The following is a 27333-nucleotide window of genomic DNA, read 5'->3' as shown; positions in this document are numbered from 1 at the left end:
CGAGTCACGTACACCTCGCGTTACGTTCGCTTTACTATCCGTCATTCAATCCGCACTGTCCGTTGCAGTTTGCACATTATGGGCGATATTAGATATCCTCGTCGGCCGATAATTAATATCCACTCGAAATCAGGTGTGTGAGACTTACTTTTGTTCAATCAATGCATGATACATTCATTAAAATCCGACTCGAGGGCGATAATACGCGCGGTATTTTTTTCAAAGTTAAATTAAATTATACGAGCCTTGAAAGTGCATTTTCTACCTTACGCGAATATGGTAGAGAAATAATATAAAATTATGATTTGCATAGCTTTCTCGAAAATCACTATCCGCAACGCGCGGCGTGCTTAAAACGATGCCACGATCGAAAACGGAAAACGATTTAATGATGAGACTCATGCGATTACGCTTTATAGAGAAAACTTTACATTGAATAATGGCAAATTTTTTTGGTGAAGTTAATATTTCATTCCGGGCAAGTTTCGCGCGCAGCATTTTACTGTGTCTCATTTTACAAAAAACTCGGTGAAATCGGGCATTTCGTATTTTTCCAGGCATGAATGATTACCCTGGATATTTTTTTACGATATTTCGCGCTGAAATTCTCATTTTTCACTTATTTTTAGTGAGTTTCATTCCCGTCTTCGTCGAATATTTTGTGTTATATAAGCTCAATTGTTCTTCAAACAATTAGATTTAATTCTACCGTCGGTATTCATTAGCGAACGCCATTACGGTGGCCAATAACGAAGCTTATGTCCGTGAATGAGGGGTTTGAATTGAAAGAACCAAGTGTCGCTCACTGTTAGTCACGGGTGCGCTGTATCGAGTAAACCGATGCGCATGACGGATGCAGTATTAATGCGCTGGGCCATGATAACCATCAGAAAGCAAAAGAATTTACTCCGAAACTACTGCTGCACGTACAAGTAGGCCGGCATGAATAATGCAAAGCGATACGGGAGACAAGTTCTCTGTGTAGAAAATTGGAAAAACACGATGCAACGATAGGGGAAAGTCAAGCCCACCTCTCTTACATTACCCTTCTCGAGCGAGACCTCTAATTGCATCTCGTGGATTCAAGGGAGCAAAAACAGTATAACGATACTCGAGGATGCTCCTCATTTCGAGTACATCGGACTAGGCGCCGCCCTCTCTCTCTCTCTCTCTCTCTCTTTCTCTCTTTCTCTCTCTTGGCATGCAACTCTTAGTGACTAGCGATACCTAGGTGTTTCGCGGAGATTTTATTTTTCCACACAACAGATTACATAGAATTTCCAATCACTCGACTTTTAATTTATTGCAAGTATAGTGAAACACTGATATCTTTGATTGATCCTAATACTATCTATTTCTCTTTTTAAAGAAATCGCGTATGCAACGAAATATGTTTTTAACTTTGTAACAGAAAACCTTTTCACAGTTTGTAAAGTTTGAATTCAAGAGAGCAAAATGGAATAATATAACGACAGTCGACTTATCATTACTACCGAGAACATCTCGGCGCCAACATCCGGAAAATCATGTCGAAATTCAAAGTATTTCGCTAATTGCCCCACTTATCCTTACTCCCACTTGAAGCATCCTAATTACTCTCTTAGAAGATTTGACTCGCGAATCAAACTTGGATATATCGGAGAGGTGTTTAAAAATTTTGCTAACTTTACAAAGTTGATAATACAATTTTTTTAATTATGAAAAATTTTTCCGTGTTTGTATAGCAATCGTATTTTCACTCAACTCAAGTATTACTTACGCAGTTTTATCATTCAAATGTGATATCTTTTTTGCTCTCACATATTTATTAAATTTCTCTTTTTTTAAATAATTAAATAGGAAATCTCAAATTAAAAATTGTCATTACTAAATAGAAAAATAAAGCAAAAAAGTGAACTAAAAATAATAAAAATTTCAAATTTATTTTTTTGAATAAATTTCATCATTAATCGCATCTAAAGTTCTTATTAGTTCTTATTATTATTATCACAAATGATTATACAGCTGAGAACTATTATCATTTCCGTCAAATATTATTTCCTAAACAGATGCACGAGATATATATCTATTTCGAGCCTATCCGACCTGTCTATTCCATTACGTGATTATAAATTATTATTCTAATTCTTGTCTCATTAGAACTTAGTGCGTTCAGCAGATAACGAACGCTTTGTCGGATCAAAATGGGCGTGGAATAAAGCTGAATGGCGCGCCGCGATTGTTCCGCTTTAAGTATCGCTTCGCATTAGCTACGACGAAGAAGCGAGCAATTTAAGTTATGGCCTGGCTCGACTGAGACTGCTCTCTTATCGCATTAACGTAGGAACTCCGTAAAATGCAGAAGAGCGGAGAGAGAGAGAGAGAGAGAGAGAGAGAGAGAGAGAGAGAGAAAGAGGGAGAGTACTCGCGGCTGTACAACCGCGTCTAACATCACTGTGTTCATTACAAGGAAGGATCTCACCAAACTCACCATTTACATTATGCTGTCGCATGCAACACTTGCCACAGATGGTTGGCTACTTCTTCGAGTTGCTCCCTTTTGGACTGATCTAACTCTATTTTCTCTTAAAAACTAAATAGCTATTATAAACCCGAACTATGAGACACACAAGCACAGGATGTACCTAAATTTAGTTGTTTAAATAAGGAGGTAAATAAAATAAGGAAATAAGTTGCGCGTTATTAATATACGAAATAAAATATGTACTTCAAATATTACGGAAAGCACGTATCGATTTCGCTGCAGCTCGTAAACTGCTCTCCTCTACTGGATTGAAGCTTAGAAGCAATATTTCTTTTGTGGCTCCCTATGCCAGTACAAATAACTTGCTAATAAGAAAAGTCATTTTCCATTAACATGATTTATGCACCCAAGATGCAGACTGCCATGCTACCATTTGATTAGAGATTTAATTGAAATATCGCTTTTCATGGCAGAAAATGTTTTCCAGATTGAGTTTGCTCCGAGGGGTGTCTTTGCCTCTGATTGTTTTACGTGATCGCTTACGCGAGGGAATCTAGCAGTATTACACGAATAAAAAACAGATTGCTAGTCTACTGTGTATTTGAGGACAGAAATGATTAAATTGAATATTGAATGTATTTTATTGTACAAATATACATACACACATTATATATATAAATGAACTGAAAGATAATATGTGCCATAAAATTTATATATATATATATTTTTTTTTTATATTATCTTTCAGTTTATTTAAAGATTTTTAATAAATAAATTATTATTTCACATAGCGAGACAAATGAGCTTCATGTATTTTTAGTCTCTCTCATAATTTTTAATAGTAGTTTTAATCAGATTATTAACGGCCGTGCTATAAAAATGATAAAAATAGTTTAGCAACAAGTTTAATTTAGTCATTGTGTAATATAGTTTATTTACAATACAATAAGTGAATTTATCTTTTTTTTAGATTAAAGGAAAATAATGGTAAGTAATAAAAGTGTCATGTCTTTTTTAAAGATAAATAATCATAAAATTTGTAGTTTTTATTATGAATAGAAAATCAAGTATTTTGCGTATTTGGAAATGATGTGTAGGTATTGATTAGTATACTTACATTTGGCCACGGTACTGGCCAAGGTTGTCAAGGATTAAATAGGACGTAGCCAGGACCTTCCGGTAAGCGAGGTCTGTGTTCCGGGAGTGCATGAGTATCGGTAAACAAAGCGCAGATTGCAACTAACAGCATCATGATGTACGTTGCGAGCCTCACGTTCAAATATATTGTTCTGATGAAGAAAGAAAGGGACGTATAAATAATACGATATTATTCCTTTTTTAATAAATTTGCACATTGCAAAATACAATAAAAATATCCCGTTATTTTTTAATTATTTATGTTTTTGTAGCATCAAACAAGACAAATTAAATATTAAATTTAATAAAATTGTTTGAAAATGTAAAAATGTTCTATAATATTATCAAAACAACGTGTTGTTGATTAAAAACTGTACATGTGAAGAAAATTATGAGATTATCGTAAAATAATTGACAAAATTATCAAAATTAAATTTAGTTAGTAAATCACGAGTCTAAAGATTATTTTACTGCACTTTAATCTGACTATAGCGGAACTCGGATTGTGCTGTCTACGTTACAAACCTCTTATCATTAATCGTTATCGTTCGATGTAAGACGCGAAAAACAGCGCAAAATCCAAGTTACGGGAAAGTCCCTCGGGCTTAGCATTATCACGCCTGTCATCACAGCCAGTGACGTGGCGTCGCACTCTTTGCTGATGATTTAACGGCTTTATCCATCTTGTTTCGGACAAGATATACTTTTCATATATTTAAGGACTTTTCGTATCCAAAAATCTGTAAATTGAATCCTTTTTTGTCACATACACATATTATTGTAATTCCAGTATTCTCATAAAAGGGTTTTTTTTCATACGAACATTAATAACAACTGTTCTTTTTGTTTCCCTTTCTACTCTTTTTACTATAATTATTGTTGTAGTGTACATTATTGTACATAAAATCACATGGATGACAAACAAAATAAATACCGTAAAATTGGATGACAATTGGAAAAAATTTTTTAATTAACTGTTCATACATTTTACAATACCGTGAATACCGCAAACACCGAGCAATTTTTTGAAGAAAGAAAATATATATTCCTATTTATATGTTAAAAGTGGCGTATATGTTTTACAACAGTAGTAGAAAGAGAATGAAATTACAAAGAGAATTACAATTGCGTTAGCAACGTAAAAATAAAAATTATTTTGAAACAAAGAATAGTTTATACAATAATATAAATAATCAAGGGATAAAAAAATATCTTGTTTTGCAAAATACGAGTTACATGAAACTAGCGAAAAAAAATATATGTATGTGTATGTGTGACAACAAAATTTTTAAATAAATATTTTAGCAACATCTGAAATATGGAAAGAAGGATAAGGGGGATATCTCGGTTAATATTAAAAGCCGTATTTTTTATCATATTATCAATCATAAATGATACCCTTTAAACTCGCATTCTCCAGACTGAAAATGAAGCATACGACTCTCGTTCATAAACCACAGATAAACACTTATCGCCAGACGCGGCGTGATATGAAAATAACTTTGAACTGCGGGAAGATTACCTATTTTCAGAAGCACGTACAACTCGCGTAAAATTATGGGAATATCTATCTTGTAAGAATACATTTTTCAGTTGCGAAGGGGCTTCGCCGCGACCGAGAATATCGACGCGCCTGGTACAGAACAGGAACTTTTACTTGGGCATGAAATATAAGGGCGGCTAGAGTTTGAGGTCGTTTACTCGTCGATACGAGAAAGCTGGATAGTGTCTCTCTTGCGAGGAAACCGAGATATTTCCTAAAGCTTAGTCCTTGGTTTAAAATCCGACACGTTTCTACTGTGTTTCCGCTCCCCTAAGCGTACGCTAAGAAGAAGCGAATAAATATTTTAGGATTGACTATAAACGAGTGACTTTATTGACTGTCATAGCGATACATGATCACAGCTATATACGTGTTATAGTTATGACTAAGAGGACGTTGAATAAAAAATGGGAAATTGAAAATTACTCCAATACTTATAGCATTATTTTGTCTTCGCCAATTGCAGTATGTTCAATTATGCAACTAATTGTATGCAAAATATTATTCATTAATAGTTTAATAAGTGTAGCATGACGGTGTAATGTTGGCAATGTATATAAAATAATTTACCTTTCCATTTTACCGATTCGATAATATTCTCTTTATAGCTCCATGATCGTAAATCTGCAAACAGATTTATGACATACTACAAACTCAATTATTGCATCGCGATGAGAGATACATTGCAAATAACACTTGGATCTCTCGTTTGTTACAAAAGTACTCTTAACAGCTTGTTGGATAAAAGCGTATTACATCAAGTTGCTGCTATGCATAAAGATCGCATTCCGTGTTTTCGCTGTGATCGCGTTATGACATCGTAACGATAACATAATCAGCTGGCATAACGGGCGATAATTATCCTTCACTAAGTTAGCGGCCATAAGGAGCGACGTTTTATAGAGTTCCGTGGATTGGGGTTATTACCTATACCGAACAACTATCCTGGGGAAATATTTTATGGAGCAGTTCAGTGGTAATGAAGGTGTTTACATGCGGGCAAGAAGGCGTCTCGCCGGGCGGTAGGTAATTAGGACACCCTCGTCTACCTACGCGATAGGCATTGCCAGAGGTAAATGCAACCGGGTGCACATGGAGCTTGGTGCCGCACTCGTTATTTCGGGGCTTCCGCTCGTATAATGTATTAGCGTAATTAGCGTTATCAGATCCACGGACAACGAGGAGTCACTCGTTTATAGGATTGCAAAAACCGATGCACGACCGATTCGAATGCTGAGGAAAAATCGAATGTAACGAAATTACGTTTGGGATATTTATTGTGATAGGAGCAAAGAGACTGTTTTAAAGTATCTCGCGCAGTTACATTTCTCGTCTAAAAGAAAAATCGAAATAAACGATCACATTTACGTGGATCCTTGTAGCGCGCATTAAAACGTTAATGTTATAAAATCGATCAATTTTTTGTTCGCATTAATCTGAATTATTTACTGCAATTGCATCTTCGTTCTTTATTTTAATCATTCATTTGAATTTAAATAAACATTAGAGCAAAGAGATTTTTTCTTGTAAAAACTATATGATTAAGCTTAAAAATAAAGGAGATTTTGAAAAATTAAATTTTATTATATTTAATGTACGAATAATATTCTATGAACGAAATAATTATTTCTTCAAATATTAATTATTTTGAGCAATGTTATAATTTCTCTTTTACTTGTATGTTACAGATTACATCGCAGGATCTAGTGGCTGAATAACTCCGCTCATTGCGCATCGGGTCGGTGAGTCAAAAAAATTTTTTTATTTTCTTATTTTAGTGCTTAAATATTTTGCGCAGGTTGAAAGAAATGTTTAAATAATACTTAGATTTTCATTTGTCTTTATTACAAAAAGTATTCATCACCTTCGCCAAACATTCGTTACGCTTTATCTTATAAAAGTAAATGAACGATTAATGTCGGTATCATTTTCAACTCAAATAGACGTGAGCAGAAATCATCGTTTAGTTATATTATCTCTCTCTAATGAGGAAATCTAATCTTCGGGTTATAAGGTCCCTGACCGGGGAAAGTCGGGAAGGGTTTCCATCCACCTGGAGGTGGATTCCTGATTGGCGGTTGATACGCAAGGATCGCTATCGTTGCCAAGAGCAGTACGAAGATGAACAAGTGAAATTTCATATTGCGTTTTTGGTTTCTGAAAGCCAAATATATACATAAATTATACGTAAATTCAAATATCGAATTAAAGGGCAAATTACCACAAAAGCGTGGACAGCATAGTATATTTGAAATTTCTTTTAAGATATTCTAATAAAACATATTAAAAGCACGAGAATATGGAATTTTATCACGTTCAAAATTGTTATTTTTTGAACAAGAAAAATTATTTAGAACAAAACAGAACAGTCATAGAACAAAACAGAGAGAAGGAAAGAAAATTATATATTATAATTTTCTCTTTATGATACTCGTAACATATAAAACAAGTAAAATAAAGTAAATATACCTCGCTTAACTTGTGTTTCCTCGCGGATGATAGGATCAGCTGATGTCTTCTCACGCTTGTAAATTAGAGAAGTGTGATAGTATCTCTCTTCCAAACGTCATTATATACACATTGTATATATATGTTTTCTCATTATGCGCGCGCTTTATTTCATTGACGGGAAGAACCGAATCTTATCTCACTCGTAACTGCAGACGGCGACGTTCTTTTTATACTTATCAAACAAGAATATACATGTACGGGGAAAAACATGTTTTTGTACTTCATGCTCTTTCAATGTATGAGAGAATGTTTCGCTTGGAGACAGAAATTTAAAGAAACTGGAATTACCGAAACGTGCGCGTGTAGAGAGATGCGGGAACCCCCGTTAAACATTTAAACTTTTAATTTTCTATCCTGGTTCACTCGTTGTGTGTTTTTACGAAAAGCAAATAATGTCAGGAAAAGAGTAATAAGCAGATACACCACATATTCTCTCACAAATTTCCGCATACATTTATTATTAATTTTATGTTAACTTGGTATTTTATTTATCACATAATTCGGATCCATCGCAAATTTTTACGAATTTTTCGCAATAAGCATACAGAATTTTATAAAAATCTCGATGAAATGAAAGATTGGAAAATAAATTTTTGTTGCGCAAAAAAATTTATATACGCTACATTCATGTACAACGAACGTATATACGATATCAGCGCGAAATTTCGCAAGGGAACCTCGCCCTCTATTTGATTCTTTTAGCGATCGGCAGATCGAACCGTCTCTCTGAGAATCTGCAGCGCCTTACCGCTACTCCCATAACCACCCACGTTCCTGCAATCCTCCCTCCCCTCCTTCTTTCCACCTGCACGATTGAACGTGAGCCCAACATCAGAATAAAACTACGACGAATTCTACCTCCATCACGTTAACGTTCCTCCTCCGTCTTCTATCGTAGAGACCATTTATTTCGATCGTAACCAATGTCGTTTCGCAGTTCACTTCAAAGTGGAACGGGCTACCTCTATCGCCATGGTAAAACGCGACGTCATTGACGTTACAAGATGATTCATACTAAACCAGTGGCCTATTTCTTTGCTTCAAGAACATTTACTTATAAGGCAGACTTGACATATTACGTTGCATAAGAGCAATTTTCAGTTAATGTTCATTTGCATTCGAAATCTTGATCAGACAGTTTTAAGCTATTAATATTGCACCAATTAAACATCTAGAAATCAAAATAATTTCTATTAAAATTAATAAACACCTTGATGTATCGTGATTATGAAAAACAATTCTCACCTAATTCAACTTTTGTTTTCAATATATCTCGGAGAAGTGATTTTATTTATAACGATAGAGCGGTACGTTAGAGCAGCTAATGCTAAATATAAAATAAAATGCAAAATCGAAGTAAGCACAGATATAGGCCACGGAAATTTGTACGAGATACGCCACGGTCTGCGTTTGAAAGGTACTGAGATACCATTGAGAACTCGCTAGTCCTTCAGAGCTTACAAAAATCACCTCCGGTAGTAAATATTCATGTCGCACAAGGCGTTGCTTTGACTCCGGGCATATGACGAGGCATTTACCCAGTTTCGAAAGTGAGTCGCTTTATCTTCGAGCGTATTTTTATGACAGATTCTAAGCGTACGGATTTACGAGCAGATATAGAACTTACCGCTAGACATCTCTCTGACTTTGCAAATGTTGAGAGAATATCCATAAATCATATCCTTTTTTTATTGAATAGAAAATCAAACCGGTTGCTTTAACAGTCATTGATTAACGATTCATGATAACATGCCCGATTATCCGCGTTTGAATAAACACATATGTATATGAATGTATTATCTATGTAGCTGCTGAAAGAAATGCGCTACTCATTAAAACATAATTTGCATCGACTGTTTAACAAATCATGCACCAACAAATAACATTTTGACACTTTTATTGCGATATTACCTCATTTTATATATATATATATATATGCAACTATTACGTAATGTGCGCGTACCTAATCAATAATACTTAGTAGAATAAAAAAAAATAAATTTATTTTAAACGAGCTTACTTAAAACTCATTCTGTTATCATAAAACGTTAGAATTACATTGAGTATAGTAATACTACTACATGATACGCATAATGTAAAGTTTCTTGTGGTTACTTTACGCGTTGAAATATTCACGTCACGTGCGAGGTGGATTATCGTAGCTTGCAAGTGTTTAGGAGAATGAACGCTGCTGCCGATGCCATAGGGCCAATCTTGGTTTGCGCATCATGTGCGCACCGATTCTCTTCTTTTGCCGTAGCACGCTTACTGGCACTCTGAACGCCGTTACCGTCATCATCAGTAGAAATAATATACTGATGATATAAAAGCCGATTCTCATACTGAATGATTCTGAAAAAGAAAAAAAAAATACATTTTTCATGAAGCAACATATTCAACTTGTACGCAAATCATGAAAATGTCAATTCTCGCTTTTCTGATTGCATGCTTGCGCGAGGTATATTACTATTGTCATACTGTCCAATTCGCAATGCATTATCTACTACTTCCAGAAAAAAATAGCGATAAGTATATTTTCGTCATGATGATTAAATTGATATCATTGACTTACAGATTTTCACGTATAATTAAATAACGCTGTGTCGCTTTGTCGCCTGTCAAATCTTACGAACCGTTGGAGTTTAATCGGCAAACTTTGAGATAATGTTATTTCAGGACGAGAGGATTGATGTTTCACGGATGGTCAAAGCTTGACTGGACCAACACTTGACATCTTCCCAAGCTTATACTATTCAATCTTGCGATTGTCCCCTACCCTATTATTACGCAGCAAACGCATATTTATTTCATTCTCGTATAAATGTCCCCTCGTCTCTATCAAACATTTTATTCTATAACAAGCGAATATACTCGCTCAATCTGATCAATTCCCGCGTATATTCTCACGCAATAAGAATGAATTGCGTCAACGCAAATTGTGTCTGGCGATTTATTCATAAAAAAAATACGATTAAACAGGCACGCATCGAGCACGTGCACATCATTGCGTATACGTCGCATCATAGAATAATTAATACCATTTGTTTTTTTTTGCATAAAAGCAAATCGATACGTAATCGCGTGCATTTCTAATCACGGTGGAAATCACGAACGCCTGTAATATTATCGGTCAATATTTGATGACGGCGTTGAATAGTTGCGGTGGACTGATACAACAGTCGAATTGTGACGGTATAACGCGCTCATCCATGCCGTTCTACGGATTTGTTATCGCGGATCGAACAAATACGAATGTAGTTTGGATGCGACAATGTCATGGCATACATGTGTCTCTAAACACACACGTACACACAACTCATACATACATACATATATACATATATGTGTGTATATATGTGTGTGTGTGTGTATATGCATATATATATATATATATATGTATGTATGTATATATTTACGATACATTTGAATCGATACAAACCTTATCGCGAAATAAATAATAAAGGCGCGCAATGTTCAGCCAATAAAATCGTGGGGCAATGATATTTGTAGAACTCTTCCGTATAGATGCCGACGATCCTGAGTTTCCTCGACAGGCGCGCGTTCGTACCTATCCACGGAAAAACGTGACGAGTATCATCGACTTTGGAAAACACTTTCGTCCAGGCGCACTGCAGTTTTCCAGCGACAGCTTTTGCGAGAGCGGTAGCGACCCTACGTTACGTCAAGAACGCGCATTCGGCGCGGAAACGTCTACCCCGGCCGATAGGAATCGACGGGCGAGAAAGAGAGTAGGTGAGGGAGCGAGAGAGGGAGGGCGGAAATGTAGAAGGGGGATCGAATACAGCCGTGAGAAAGACAGGGAGGTGAAACGACGACGTTCGCTATACGTGGCCTGAAACTGGCAGACGAAGGGGGTGAGCGGTTCCCTCGGGAGCTTGCTCGGCTCCCGCGCGTTACGGCGCGCCGTCTCCACGGCGCGATCTATCGCCCCATTGACCGCCACTCCATTATCAGGATAGTAATGCCGTAACCCCGTATCCGTAACCCTGCCCTACTCGTGTCGCTCTACGCCTCTACCTTACCCGGGAATCCACCATCTAGCCCGCCCTTTTGTTGGTTTATCGGAACAACCCTTCGTTACAACTGTCCGGGAGAGAGATCACGAGAATAATCGTAGCCGATAATTTTCAACGCAATATCTATAGGATACTCGTTCTGTCTCTCTGCGAGAAACCATTTTCTCTTGTAAACTTGTTTTGTATCTTTTCAATTAAATTCACCTTTCTTCTATGGAAAATTCACGGCTTACGAAAACCAGTCTCTCTCTCTCTCTCTCTCTCTCTCTCTCTCTCTCTCTCTCTCTCTCTCTCTCTCTCTCTCTCTCTCTCTCTCTCTACTTGGATCTCTTTCTTGAATCAAAAACGCTAAATACATCTACTGTTTCCATGTTCAGATTGTAAAGGCAAATATACTGTGCCATACTTCATGAATTTTTGATCGAAATACGTGGGTAGTCATGCGCGCATCGTGCACAGTCGTGATAAATATTTAGCAAATTTGCTGCCAACGGCACGATATTGGGTTTTTTTTCGCCTTTCGTTTGCGGCTGCAATTGGTCGGTCTTCGTTGCAAAGAATGATCATAATAACGCGAAAAGTACCGTACAAATATTAATAAAACCGCATAAAATGATAAAAATAGATAAGATGAAATATCGCACTTGTATAAATATATTTTGTCCAGCTTTTATATCACCGAAATAACGTTGAAATTTATTTTAATATCATAAATTCAAATATTATATTTTAATATTGTCTATTAAAATTGCATATTAATCTTGAATGCCTCAATTAAATTTTCGCGAAAACTAATTGATATTACTGCGTATTGTAGAAAGCGCAAAAAATAAATAATATGCAATATCTATATCTATATCGCAAAGAAAAGAATGCAATACATTTCCGAGCTCATGAAAACTGACGGCAGCAGGTCACAAGTTGCTCACAAGCGTGCCTTGGAGCTTTTGGTTACGAGGATGCCCGAATTAATTACAGGCCACTTCTGACCTAACGGCAAACTAGAATCCGTTGCAGCTATAATTAAATTATATATAACTACTTCAACAGTTGCAAAGTTAAGAGAAACGCGCTTTCTACAAACTGAGAAAGGAACTTAAAAAGAAGATTGCGCTGTGCAAAATATCATTTTTATTTAAATGTAACGGAAGTGTTTAAAATTGTGTATAACTTCGAATATTTTCTTTAGAATGTATAATTTATTTTCTTTATTAAAAATTATGTTACACAAGAGAATACAGCTTTAAATTATTTGATAATATCGAATACATTTTATATTATTCTACAATTTAAATTTAATTGACAGTTTAGCGTACCTTTTAATAAGATAAAACAATAATTACAGAAAAATGTATTGTCATATTTTGTCATGTTACTCAAATCGTTTGCTTTCTTTTTCCTTTTTCCTTATTTTTACAACAAAGACACGTGTAGTATATTCGTCCTACACGATTACCGCGATCCTTTCTGATTTGCTAAAAAGTGCTGTCTTTCGTCTGAAAGTAACACTGTTTCCCACGAAACGGTGTAAAGGGAATCACTTCGATCGGTCGTACCAGTATCGAAACGATCTTCTCGCCCCATACAATTTTGCGAGACGCCCGTCCCAGAGCGCGCGCGAACTTGCGTCAGAATATGTCCTGGCGTTCCTCACGAACAGTACTATCCACATCCTGATCACGTAGCTCAGGAAATCTCAACAGATAGACGCAAGCCGGAGCATGGACTCGTCCCAAGCAGCTCGAATGGGAATACACCTTCGTTCTCGGCGCTAGAAGACGCCCGACAGCTCGACTCTATCGCGAATGAGGGACCGCGTCAGCGACTTTCGGGATAAGATGCGCGCACCGTTCGAGGCATTTCGATTTTCGCCTTTAGCCAAATATCGCAAGATAACGGCTCGCTTAGATTTATCTAAGACAGGCTCTAATTTCTCATTCGCTTAGCTCTCCTAAGTCGTACTCTCTGCCTCGAACGATTAATCGCTACTAATTTGACAAACGGTAGAACCACGGGGATAATGCATCGCTTCGGCATTACGTAGTGCTACACGTTGATACCAATATTCTTGGCGCTTATTGAATCATTTAATTGAAATTCAGAAATTTATTCATTATTGCCTTTTATGGTCTATTTTTAAGATATTTTGAATCGACATACACATTTGATTTGAATATTATTAAAACCTAAGGTCAATAAATATCATAAGGTGTTCTTGTGTTCGGAAAAGTCGATATGTTAACCTGTACCCTTATTGCGCTAAATGTATGGCTGTCTAATACTCATCTCATGAATATATTGAATGCGTTCTTTATCTTGGGCAAATAAAACTCTGATCGACCCATGTATAGGGGCGCGGCGAACAATATTTCTCCGTGATGCGCGCAATTGCAAAATTGCCTCCATACATGCGACTTTTATTAGATACATTATGAAGCTTTATTTTAACGAATCGTGCAGAATGCCTGCTTGCATGTCCATGTTTATGATCACAATTGATTCCAACTCCGTTTCCTTCTCCCAGGCGACCGGAATACGTCGGTAAGACATTACTCAAAGCAAAACGTGAGAGTGAGATATAGCTGCGGCAACCGTCGGCGATTTATAGCGGGACAAATACAGATGTGGGAATCCCTTCGAGACGCGAGACGTCGAGAAAATGCTTTCGGCTTTCGACAGGCTCTCTTTACCGCGGGTCCGTCTTACCTCGCGTTCGTCGCGAATGTAAAGTAATAATGGGAAATCGAGCGAGAATACGTCCGTTCAATTTTTCACGCAACCGCTGATATTGTCGCATCGCGGATCAGAACAAGCTGACATAAAAATGCTACGACGAGAGAGGCATACGCTTGTTCGAACGCGACATCTATGTAACGCCTGTGCGCGACATTTTATGAGGCAATCTAAAGAAGAAAAAGGGCAATTAATTCCATAACATTAAGAATTATCTGAGATGTATTTTGATGCCAAATGAGGATGGATATGGGCAATATAGTCCGCCAAAATGAGTTTATGTGCGAGAGATTTGCGAAGTTGAGATAAAAGAAGAATAAAAGCAGATAGCTAGTAATATCATAAAAGTTATAATTGGATATACACGTACTTTTTTAAAACAGAATGTTCTTGATGGAAGAGTCGTGTGAATAAAAAGGATAAAAAGTGTAATTTTACGAAATATTTCACGTAACAACGTATAAAATAAAGTAATCATTAAGAGCATTAGTAAAGTGTAATTATTTTTTTATTAAAAATTATGTTAAAAAGTTAATTGAAGAAAGAGAACTAGTCAAATGTTTCTCCATAAAAAAAACTTTAATAAAATAGAAAAATATTAAATTTACAATATTCAGTCTTAAGTTAGACTGAAGACTTAGTCTTATAATTCAATTTGGCTAATAATTCTGGATTGTAGAAATTCCTGAAAAAAAATGTTCGCTATATTTCATTATCGCATCGGTCAGGTTTCAGAACAATATACATTATAAACCGTGGAGCACACGTATGGCTACTTATATCGAGTATACAACGAGTGACATGGAAAGTCTGTTTCATATCCTCATATTTCTGATTTGTTACTTCATAGCTCCTGTCTGTTTGAGGACATTTGATAAAGCTTTCAGTCGAACAGGAGAAGATGCAGCACCACAGTTTCCGCGAGGACGTCGATCATAAAATATTTCTCTGAAAATAAGCTGCGAAAATCTCTAGTCCGTTACATTCGTCATTTCCTGAAGCCAGGCTTATAGAAAATGACACAGCTGCGATATATTCGTCAGAAATTAAAGTGACACAAACATTCGAATACACAATGTATATTCAAGCACTTTTACGTATGATGCGGTTCGATTCCGAACAAATGCATCGCAACTGTTTTTACCACAGGCGATTTTAATTATCGACCTTAATCAAAGCTTAATCGCCTGGAATTATTTTGAAATAGCAACGCATAAAACGTTCAATGTTTTTAAATGATGTTTAATCAACTATGCGATCCCTGAGCTGAATGCACATCGGAGAGGCTCGCGTCATTAACATTTAGGCTTTAATTAACCGTATTTCTCTCATTGCTCGTGTAATATCATCTCATCGATATGATGATTCTTTGATTCGAGTCAGCTTCATTTGCAAACAATTTTCCATTTTATGTATTACGCAAGATCTATTGTAACGAGGCGCGATTAAACTCATGTGTAATTCAATATCCAACTTGATGTGCAATGAGGAACCTTCTTTCCCGTGAAGCTCGATCCTGTCAAAATTCGATAAAGTGTAATCTGTAGCATTAACAACCGCGGACACGCGATTAAATCTTACACGGCTGTAATCCCGCTCGGAAACGAGAGTCGTCCTACCCATCCGTCTCTAGAAAATTGTGCGGCAAATTGAAATGCGCACTGTACATTCATCCCCCGCCCGCACCTGTCCGATCCCCTTTTTTCACCCTTACATAATGGTGTATCCGTAGTAATTACTGGAATGGACCGTAACTCTCTAACGGGCGGGTGAAATAAATGAAATAGCAACGTTTATTCGACAATCCGGTGAGAAGGTTCCTCTATACTTCGTCGCGGAAATGCAATTGATAATAATTGAGAATGGCGCGCGGTTTCATCCGCGCTGATCGTTAACTATAACTCTCTCGCACTTTTAATTTTTCTTGTTGATGAGAAATAACGGTTGCGCCATTTCACCAACGCGCGGCATTATATCATCCATCGATCGTTAAAACTGCTCCCAAAATCTCTGCTGCATTTCTATTCGGGAAATTGTGCTCTCTTGTAAATTACGTTTTTTAAATATGTATTCGAATATCTGTAAATAGATCGATACAAGCACCAACAACCACAGTTCATACGTATAAGTTGTGTTTTTATAATTCGTCATCGTAACATATGCATAATTAATGAAATAGGTCATTAATAGAAATAGGTTTTCCTATTTATTGTTAATGAATAATTTTACATTACGGTATTCTAACAAATATAATTAAATTTTTAAAAATAATATTTTATTTATGATAATTCGGAATTACTTTTTTGAAAAAAAAAAGCTTCCAATTTTACAGAAATCACGATTACGACTATTATATTCATGCCTCTTTGGTGGCAATGAATCCATTTTGCGGCTATTTACCGGGAAATACAACGCAATAAAATACTCATAATATTTTGCCGATAACACATAATATCTCGTTTGGAAAGCCCCTCACGTAACCAACTAATACACATCCTCTACCAGAAAATGATGATTTGTCTGCAATGCCATTTGGAGAGCAAGTAATATCGCTTTTTTCGAAATCAAATTGCGATTATAATAATTCTCTTATTAATTCTTTTTTAATTTTACAAATACACATGTTCCATTTAACGTAACTATCTTTTTTATTTTTACAGAGTAAAATCAAATACAAAATATGTTTAAATAAAAGTTGAATCGTCCGAAAGGGGACATAATAATAAAATCAATTTTTCATGGTTGTATAAAGGTCATGACTATTTTTTAAAATAAAATTATATGATTTTTTAATATGATTCCTCCAATTATTTTGTATGAAAATAAAAGTATTAAGATTAAGACTAAAAAATATCCAAAAATTTAGTTTACAAGATATTTTATACTTTTGTCTGACACATTTTGAAATATAAAATATTTTATGAATAACAAAAGGAATCATGTGTAAAAAAAGTCATATAATTCCATATTTAAAAAATTACCATGATCTTTAGAAATTATATGATTTATCTTAATATAAATGTTACCATAAAATATTGATTTTTTGAAAATTAATTTTATATTATATATGTCCAACTTTTGATTCAACCTTACCCTGTAAAGATAAAAGAGAAAATGATGTTACATAGAACATTCTGCCTTGTTATCATTTGTCGTAAAAAATTGCATACATATATATTACAAACTATTGAATAAAATAAGATTAATAAATATCACAATGATCAGTGATTTTCAGTTTTAGTTGCTGTATATTTTGCAGCAATATAAAATCCGATTTTTTATTTACAATTTAATATACATACATAATTAAATTTATTTATGTTGTACAGAATTTTTTATTAATCATTTATCAAATATTATTCTGTTACGTAACAAATTTACTATCGATAACTGATTATTCGTTTAAAATTTCGCTTTCGTAAAGTTAAATTGTTTCTGTATCTACCGTTGATACAATACCGTATGTAACACTGAGAGCTGAAATGATACAACGCAGATCTGCGTTGTATTCCATTTGCTGTATTTTATACAATAAATGTTTCGAAGAGTTTGATTGAATAATTGAAACAAAAAATTTTACAAATTAATTATTTAAAGAATGCTTTGAAGCGATCGTAACATTATAAAGTAAACCGTAGCTTAGATTGACTAACAGATATTTAAGTATTCCATTTTATCGGCAGATGATATATTTCTCTACATTTAACTTATTTTTCAAACAAGCATTTATTGACAAATGGAAACGTCAAAAATAATATACAAAATGATACACATATTTTATTACGTGATAGATTTATTTTGTGCATATAATACTTTTACAAGAAACTCTTAATTGTTCTAATATTATTCAATAAAAATATAAAATGTAAAGTTGTAAAACTAAAAAATATGCAATAATATTATATATTTATTAAATATTTTAATTATCACTAAATTATATGCAGTATTATAATATTAAATTTTAATATTAAACATAATATCTAATAGAATTTGCATAACAATATTTAGTTAATTTAATTTCACTGACATGATTTTCACATGATACTTGAATCCAATTAGAATATATTTGCGCATACGTAATATTACCAAGATTTTAGTATGTCGCTATGACGTATGGCGATAAATTAGTGTTCAGAAAGACATTCGACGTCGTTTAATATACTTATTAACATAACGTTAATATTAATGTTCCAGCTTCCTGGGTCTTTACATATTTATAAGGCACCAATTATCTCGCACATGAGGTTAATTTATGATATTACCAGCTATCAATAAAAATAATTGCTTTATTAACATGACTAATGATGAGTTTACATTCATAATATATTCATTGCTGACGCGATGGTTGCCCCCTCGCTGCGGGGCTCCCCCATTTTAATGGGCCTGATATGTTGCGAACCGTAGATAATACACCCTCGTCATCCCTCAGAAATTATCCGTGGAAAAATCTTGTGAAGAATATACTCAGCTGACTAATGCCTTCAAGCCCCTCGTGAAATTATAGTCGTTTCATCCATGTTTCATTCTGATTTGTAGAAGCATCAATTGTCTCGGTAACTACATTAATTATTGATAATGATATCCAACATGGACCAAGAATATTAAATCGTGTTATAGATCTATCTAACCTACGGCGGCGTAAAATAGCGTATCATTATCGCGAAACGAAGCTGTTTAAAGTACGCTCGCATTATCTTTCTTTAGCAGAAGAGAGCTGACTCTCGGCACGTTCCATTCGCAGTTAACTCTCAATCTTAAATCACGTCCCGACGAAAATTAAGTTGACACGAAGGAAAAAATGAACTTGTACTATTTATCAGCGAGCGTTTCAAAAATTCGAGGACGTCTCGACTTTCGATTGCCTATGATCTGTAATCAGAGTTGGTCCACAATCGGAGGAGCGATGATTATCCTCCAGAGCGCACCCAGTACACACACGTTCGTGTGCAGGCAGATAGAGATACGCCACTCGTGCTCGCATTGAATTTAATGATAGTGCGTCGAGGTGAGCGCTCGCTTGTTCTCCGCCGGTCGCACTTACGCGCCGTGCATCACATAAATTACGGAGGACATCCGTGCCATTTACAAAGCCGAGCCTTGATGAGTCAAATCGCCTGATTACCATATGTTTACCGTGCGCGGAGTTTCATAGTCCTGCGTATGTGCGATCGGCGCGCGGTATAATGTGGGATAAATTATACGCTCGTAAATCATTCCGATCGAGCGCGCGAAGGGAAAGAAAATCGCTAGCGAGTTTTTAAGTCCCGGTACTGCGTACCCGATCTGCGAAATCGCCGCAATAATCGGCGCGGCCGATCGGCGCGACGCGATATACGCCTTTTACGCGGACGTCGATACCGATTGAACCGACACTGTTTACAACCGCCTCCTTTTATCGCATCGGTTTCTTCGCAAGAAACTTTGTTTATTGCGGGTCGCGTGTCCCCGACTTATCGCGCAAACTCCCATTATCATACCGACGCGACGCAAATTAATAATGCCGCGTAGAACGTAGGGATACGGAAGGCCACCATGTAGAACTTTTCGCCAATCTCCTTGTAAATTTTTCCCCATCCCGGCGTGCAGCTAATTAAGGCGGAACACTCATAATAATAATGGTCGCAGAGACAGCTACTACCTAACAAATTAAATTTTTTACGCGTCATGTTGTCTTGACTAGTTAGTCAGCCTGAATAATATATGGCAGTCATTAAGAATGTCTATCAGTATGCAGTTGGATAAATAAATATGTGCTAGGGGAGAAAAAATGAGCGCTATAAAAGCCACATCTGAAGTTTTATCATATATTTCGAGACGAATAATAATCGAATGATCCTACGCAAAAACGTGTGTAAAAACGAACGGAAACGTATTTATGAAATATTTACGTGCAAAAGAAAGTGCTAATAATCGTTATTATGTGAAAAAAAACATACTAATAAAAGAATTACAATCCCACAACGTGAGATATATCGAGTGCCTGGCGGAGCCAGGTTTAATTAATACCAGACATTAATAACAATAACGTTCGCTGTAACGGGAACTATTGGGTAAATTTAATTTTTTACGCCGCGCTACGTCGCCGAGCCCACCTGGGCAATTTATAAAATCCGCGCGCGGGGGACCCCCGGCTCCTTTTCGCGAGTTGAAACGGCGCCGCCTCGAGGCCCCCCGAGGGCTTCGGGCTTTATAATTAGGCAACGAAACGAATTGCGCCTGACGTCCATATCGACTACCTAACTCAAAGCTGACTAACGAGCTTTCCACTCGTTTCTATACACACGCGCGTCCGCGTCCGCGTCCGCACCCGCGCGCACGCACACCCGTCGGCCGCTAATAAATCTTCCAACCATATCTTCGTCATTATCGGCAAACGCTTTACGTGAATGGAACCACGTGATCCCTCCTAGCGCGCGTTCGTTAGTGTCAGTTCTGTGATTTATTTCACAGAGAACGGCTCGCTGAAATCGTACGAAACGAAACGATAATACGCACCGGCGCGCATTGCCATCGGAATTATTGAAACGTTTCTGTCGGTACCTAATTAAAGTAACAATTTATGCGCCACATTATTCGAATTGTCTTGCGAAATGAGCCGATTAGTCTGTCACATCTTATCGGCGGTTTATAAGAATATTTGACGCGTTTATTTCCGTCGCGAGGCGGAACGTTCTCACGGAACGACGAGATCGCGCAACTCTCTCGATGGGGGCCACCTCCGAAAATGGATGGGTTGCCGCAACTTCTGGCAATAAACCGGCAACTTACCGGACACTTAGTATCCGAGACATAATCGTTAAACCGGCACACATACCCGTAATCCGCGCGACTCGCCAAGAGCCGACGGCGGTCGCGGCAAACGGTGAAAATAAATTCTCGATATAACGTTTCATCGATAAATTAATTGACCAGGCCTCCAACGGTGGCCGGTCTCTAGCGAACCGTGCAAGAGTTGGCATGGGGGACCAGGGAAAAGAGAGGAAGAGAGAGAGAGAGAGAGAAAGAGAGAGAGAAGTAGATGAGAGGGGGGAGGGGGGAGGATGGAAAGGAGCAGGGGGCAAACTGCAGAATTATTATTTGCGAAAGGCGCCCGCTGTACCGCCGGCAAAACGCTGCAAAGCGGGGAGAGTTGTTACTGACAGCAAACATGGCCGCCAACCTCGTGGGCCCTCGGGCCAGCTTAATAACTTCTCTCTTACCGAGGCAATGCAGCACCTTTTTGCGATTCGCCGGAGCATTATTAATCGCTTGATGTGGATTTCAAACTTATTACCGCGGCTGACGTGATGGACGTGGCCTGGGGGGCAATGTCTCCCCACCGAAAGCAACGGGTCCATCTTCCCCTCTCGCCTCCCGCGCCATCGTATTCATTTGATGTTGGAGCCAGGTGCTCCCCGTCTCTCCGGCTGGTTGACTTGCTTGCGGTTAATTTCGCTCACCGACTCCGAAATGCGCAGTCAATTGACAAAGATCGCGTTATTACACCGTGTACACCCGGTCGAACGTACGGGCAATTAATGCCGGCTTATCATTCGCCTGTTCTCTTTTGCCGAGCTATTGCTTTGCAATGAATTATCAAAGTAATCACGAACGCGTTGTTATAGTTACCACACTTCTACCACGCTCTCATCATAGTTACGTGTGCTGTTATGCCGTTTGAAACAATTATATATTTTATATAAATAGCATGCAATAATGGATAATGAAAAAATCATAACGATAACGACAAAGAACATTACGTACGAGTAAAATTTCGATTAAATTTATATTAAAATGTGTCTATTCCTAACTTTAATAATTATACACACAACACAATATGTAATATAAATGAATTACCTTTTTATCATTAATTTTTTTTTCTTTTTTTTTAAATAATTTATAAATACATGGTGAAAAACGAAATTATAATTTTATATTGAAAATTTAGTTTATCGGCAAGCAAGCACAAGTTTCTCGCACAGTAGTACAGATGGCAGTAGACTTACATTTAAGAGACTTCAATCCAGAATCCCGTACGAATGACTGATTCCCACAGTCATTTGGACTTGGCGAACCCATGTACCCGAGTTTAATATATTGCCAACATTTACGTACATCCCTATCATATGTTACAATTGAAAGTTCTATAAATCTTTAAGGAAAAGTGGAAGCGACGTGCAATCTATAAGAAGAATAAAAACAATAACAATGAGATTTATATGCATGATATAAATGGAACAAGATATAGAGAACTAAAATTGATTTTTTATTTATGTCCCATAAAAAAGAACTTTAATAAAAAAAACATTACTAATCAAATCTTATTAAAAATTTTAATTATCTTAGTCAATTAGATTTGTTCATTTCTTTCTGCATTATAATCTCTATGAAAAGAAAAATAAATTTAAAAAAAGAAATGTTTTAATTGGAATCGAATAATTCTAGAGAATTTAGTTTATACTAATCGATACACTCGATATACTAATGTTCCTTCAATGTAGCGCTGTAAAAGTACATGCGGTTTACAAAGAATGCCAGAGTCTTTGTCTTTCCCCTTTTGTCTCTCGAGAAGACACGCGATAACGCTTATCAAACTGAGAAGCAGACGCAGGATTAATAATGCGAAACCGAGCGTCTTCCCGTTCCTTCGGGCGAGTCGAAAAGACGAATCAGTAGGCTAAATAGAGCTGCCAGGATAAGGCAGGAGTCAGACAGCTAAACCCCGGGACGCCGGAAAGGGGCATGGCGCGGGGGCAAGAAGGACCGTAGTCAGGAGGCAAGTGTGGGGAACCGGACGGGGGCGGGGGGGGGCGGCTCCCAAGAGACGCGTTCGTAGCAAACGCCCACGAACGGTGACAGTCGGCGAAGATTTACGACGCTATAAAATATCATTTGTATTTGATGTCAGAGCGAGGGCTTGATTAATGCACTGCCGGGCGCACAATGAATAACTGACGTGTTGTTATAGTAACATCAATCTGAAAGAAGCACGGGGTGAGAGCCCCGGTACCCTGTTGATAAATTGTGTAGATTGGAGTCGCCGTTGCTGAGATACGATCAGCGAGCCTTCTACGATTCAATCATTAATGCCGTTTCTCTCTCCCTGCGCGCGACCGGAATCATCCATAACTCCCGGCGTGTTTGCCATTCGTGAACTATCGGTACATCGATAATTTTTCGTTTTTGTCGAAAGCGAACTAAAGTGAACGAATAATTTGATTTATTGCCCCGACATACGTTTCAAACAGCTGTGGACGTAATGTAAAATCGGCGAATGGTTTTTGCACGCTGTCATTTCTACATTCGACGACATCTCTAAATTTCAAATCTTTAATTCTCTAAATCTCAAAAATCACTCGCCAAAAATTCTATAAAAATCTCTTTTTATTCAAGCGAAAATAACTCGAAAAGGATGGATTTTTAATGGCTTATTTGGCATAGAGAGAGAGAGAGAGAGAGAGAGAGAGAGAGAGAGAGAGAGAGAGAGATCAATTATCAATCACCTGTTTCAAGAATGACAAATACGAAAGTGAAGAATGACATATTCGTAAGCAACGGTTTTAATTATCAGAAAATTCTCTCGCGCATAGATATTTTCTTTTCGGAATGGCTTTTATTCACGTCTCTCGTATTCGGGTCAACGTTTTCGAGGCAGGAACAAATGCAATCCCTCCCCCCCCGTCTTCGGAAATGTTATCGGTCACGTGAACAGCGCGAAAGTGTCGCGAAGTTTATGGCGAGGAACTGCGCTCGGTCGGTCTCTTATAACACAGTCATTAATCACTTACCAACAATGATTTTATTCGCGGCGAGCGGTCCGAGCGTAACGTACCGTGACGCACCTCGAACAGCGGGGACGATACATCACCGCGATGCGTAATATCGTCCTCGGCTTTGCGAAGGGGACGGAACGGAACGGGAACATAAGAGCGCCGTCGTTCAGTTTCGACGTCGTCGCGCTATTTTCGAGCTGTCAAAATATCGTCGGGGTATAGTCGAAAACGCGAAGCGGCACGTCGTGGAAATGATTGATTTCGTTTTCCCTGACTTCCTGTGAGAAGCGTTAACGAAACAAATTCTCCTTACGTTGCGAGAGAGATCCGAGAGAGACACACTACGCGATCGCGTTCCGTTAACGTTTATTTCGAGAAATTCAGTTGCGGACGCCGTAATGTGTTATATGCGGAATGACATGCGCCAATCGATTTATCCGCAGAATAACCCACGTCCGAAGATGATATCACGCTTACGACATAGACGAAGCAGACTTATGTGGCGTCGTACGGGGTGAGATAACCCTCCTCGAAGTAGGAGGTTACTTTATTGTATATGGGCTGATTATGCTCGTAAATATTTCACCGGGGGGATGATTCGAGCAGCGGGACGACGAGAACGACTCACGGTTGAGGGACGAGCAGACACCGCAGTAGGGACAGCAATGGAAAATGGTGACGCGAGAGGAGGAGGCAGGAAGAGAGCGGGAGGGGCCAGGGGGGACAGGGATTTACGCGTGCGAACCTGAACGCCCTTTATACGTCGTCGACGCTATAATATATGACACCTATAGATCACAATTACGTGTAATGGCGCTCACTCTTGTATTCATGGCGATATTATTTCTGGTTGCCTTCCACGGCCGTCGTCGGCTCGCCCGCCGCGCTCCCTCTCTTCTTCCAGCCCTCATCGCCGCTTGTTCCTGGGAGACTTTGGTCCGTATGCTAAGCAGGCGGTAATTCTAGTTTGATTTACTTCCCCGGTCAACCCTCCCTCCTCGAAGCTCCGCGGCGTACGCGAGACTTCCAACCCCGCCGGGAAAGTGATTACGCTCGGATCGGGCGATAAGTCCTTTATGGTTTTTGGTCGTGGCGTGTCGCACATTGGCGTAGCACGGATTCCTTTCGCTATCGCGACATGCACATCTCTCGTAGACTTTTTTGCTTCGAGAGAGAAATAAATGTCTTGGAAGACTTGTGTTTAGTAGTTATTTTGTACAAGATCGAGCCATCAAACTTTTAGTATCCGTCGAGACTTAATCCTTGCACGGGGAGTTTCTTTTATTTCAGGAAAGAAAAGATTACAATTTTTTTTAGCTAGAAAATTGATTGAAAATTGCTCTCAGATAACTATCAATTGTAAGAAAAGAAAAAAAAACACGTTACTAAGTGTGATTACAAGTTGTCTTAAACTCGTCGTAAGAAGAGATGACATAAATTGAACATTTCAAACACATGGACAACGTAAAATTATACATCGATTATGTATCGTGACTTATAATGAAGCGTATTAATATAATCAGAGGTGTATTTCTGTTCCGTCGGCGGGAGAGAGAAGAGAGAGAGAGAGAGAGAGAGAGCGAATGTCGATATTCTAGCCGTAGACTTGGAGAACTCTGCGCGAGAGACGTGACGCTTTAAATTAAGGAAACGAGAAGCGTCAGGATTTATACGACTGTCATCTTGCAGCGACTGTTCCTAGATATATCTTGTACATCAAGCGGGCTCGTTAAGTAATTAGTTCGAGCAGTGTCAGCGGAATCATGGGATATAATCAAAAGTTAGAAACGCGAGCGATTAATTATTACCTTACGCCGGCTCTCGAGTCGGAAATGTCAGTTCCTGGCCGCCTCTGGATTCGCCAGAGGCATCTACCTACACTAACCACGAACGCGTTGTCATAACGAGGCGTCATTACTGACTATCCATTACGCGCGACGGATGTTCACTGAGCGTTATGACACTCAATGAATATTCACGCCCCGTTATATAGCCATTTTATAAACGGCCGCTGCGGCGCGACGGCTGACGCAAGCGAGACCGTATTTAACCGACGGTTTGCGCTTCGTGTCGCAGAAATGGGTCCGATTCGACGTAGGTCCGAAGGTATATCGATGTTTCAACATGTTATGATGGCCTGTCCTCTTCGCCGCTTTGCGCTTACACGCGCGAAATGTGTCACGTATTTCGGAGTTTTGTTACATGCGAGACCTGTTGTTGTGGTTTCCGATTCGCGTTTTTTGCTCGTGTCGCTCTCACATTTTTATACGATGATTAAAATTAGTACGACTTTTCGAATAAAGACTACGAACTGTCTAGACTGACTGTTTAGACGCTGTCTAGATCATCCAACTGTTTTCGATACTTCCGCCACAGACAGAAATTATGTAGACTTTCTCTCTCTCTCTCTCTCTCCGTATAATAAAATGATCCTGTTTCGCGCGGCTCGCTGCTGCTACCGGCATCGTCGTTGAGCCTCACGACACATGTGCACGCGCGAATAATAACGCGCACACTTACGCGATGCGGAGAGTTAACTATTGTCACGAACCCGAGGAGTAATGTCCCATTGTGAAACGGTTACAATGACGTATCGCCTGTCATCAGTGAAACGACGGCAATTTTATTCCATCCCAGTCGTGTTTAATGACCGTGTCGAAAGAAGCGAGGGGCCGAGGGGGAGAAGTAAAAATATTAACGTTTCGAGCCGATGCATTTACACGAGACACTGTACGAGACACGTCACGATATTGCGACGTAAGCGGCCTCGCTCTGCGGCTCGCACCATGAAATTAACTCGTTCCACTTAAGTCATCGGGCCAACCGTCCAGACGACGAACGCGTTCGCGAATGTCAATTGCAACAAACAGGTAGATATTCGTCGCAATTTTCTTTAATTCGTCGCGGCGCGTAACGCTCGTTTTGCCTCGGTCGACGACAAACACGGCTAACGCGGGCGCGTCCACGTTATTATACGCGTACCCGTGTTTTATACGTTCCTAGCCTGGTTGGTACGTGCGGGTGCACCACCAACGAATCACTCACGTTTCCTGTAAATTGCGGATTCATGGTTTATCGGCGTACGGCCGAAACGTTTTACTGCCCGGCGATGCGCGATAACGCCGCGCTGACAGCGGAATGTCCCCGGCCAAAATG

The 27333-nt window shown here is 38.3% G+C and overlaps 1 protein-coding gene and 1 long non-coding RNA gene across 4 annotated transcripts in view; one reads left to right on the top strand and one right to left on the bottom strand.

Moving 5' to 3' along the window:
- Positions 1–7189, top strand: part of LOC120357624 — a 43863-nt gene extending 36674 nt beyond the window's left edge. Inside the window, exon 2 of the long non-coding RNA XR_005574634.1 lies at positions 6833–7189. This is a non-coding gene — a long non-coding RNA (uncharacterized LOC120357624). The remainder of the gene's footprint in view (positions 1–6832) is intronic.
- Positions 3321–26130, bottom strand: LOC105195721. 3 transcript variants are annotated; one of them, XR_005574633.1, is made up of 5 exons: positions 11095–11338; positions 7614–10007; positions 4127–7301; positions 3582–3753; positions 3321–3335 (listed from the first exon to the last, which is right to left on the bottom strand). XR_005574633.1 is itself a non-coding variant. In XM_026133639.2 (2 exons), exons 1-2 carry the CDS (start codon positions 26090–26092, stop codon positions 9809–9811), a joined length of 306 nt encoding a protein of 101 aa, XP_025989424.1. In that variant the 5' UTR covers positions 26093–26130; the 3' UTR covers positions 9536–9808. The 3 variants fall into 3 exon arrangements, 1 of the variants encoding a protein (XP_025989424.1); XR_003268570.2 differs by lacking the exon at positions 11095–11338 and adding an exon at positions 10228–10440; XM_026133639.2 differs by lacking the exons at positions 3321–3335; positions 3582–3753; positions 4127–7301; positions 11095–11338 and adding an exon at positions 25986–26130 and having other exon boundaries at positions 9536–10007.
- Between the last annotated feature and the right edge of the window lie 1203 nt (positions 26131–27333).

The sequence above is a fragment of the Solenopsis invicta genome, chromosome 4, assembly GCF_016802725.1.
Source record: "Solenopsis invicta isolate M01_SB chromosome 4, UNIL_Sinv_3.0, whole genome shotgun sequence".
NCBI lineage: Eukaryota > Metazoa > Arthropoda > Insecta > Hymenoptera > Formicidae > Solenopsis > Solenopsis invicta.
This window is presented reverse-complemented; position numbering and strand designations above follow the sequence as displayed.

Coding starts and splice junctions, on each gene's coding strand:
- LOC105195721 (XM_026133639.2), bottom strand. CDS start 26,092: ATGACGCCTCGTTATGACAACGCGTTCGTGGTTAGTGTAGGTAGATGC. Junction 10,008..25,985: donor GACTCGAGAGCCGGCGTAAG/GTAATAATTAAT, acceptor TTTCTTTTTCAG/AATCATTCAGTATGAGAATC.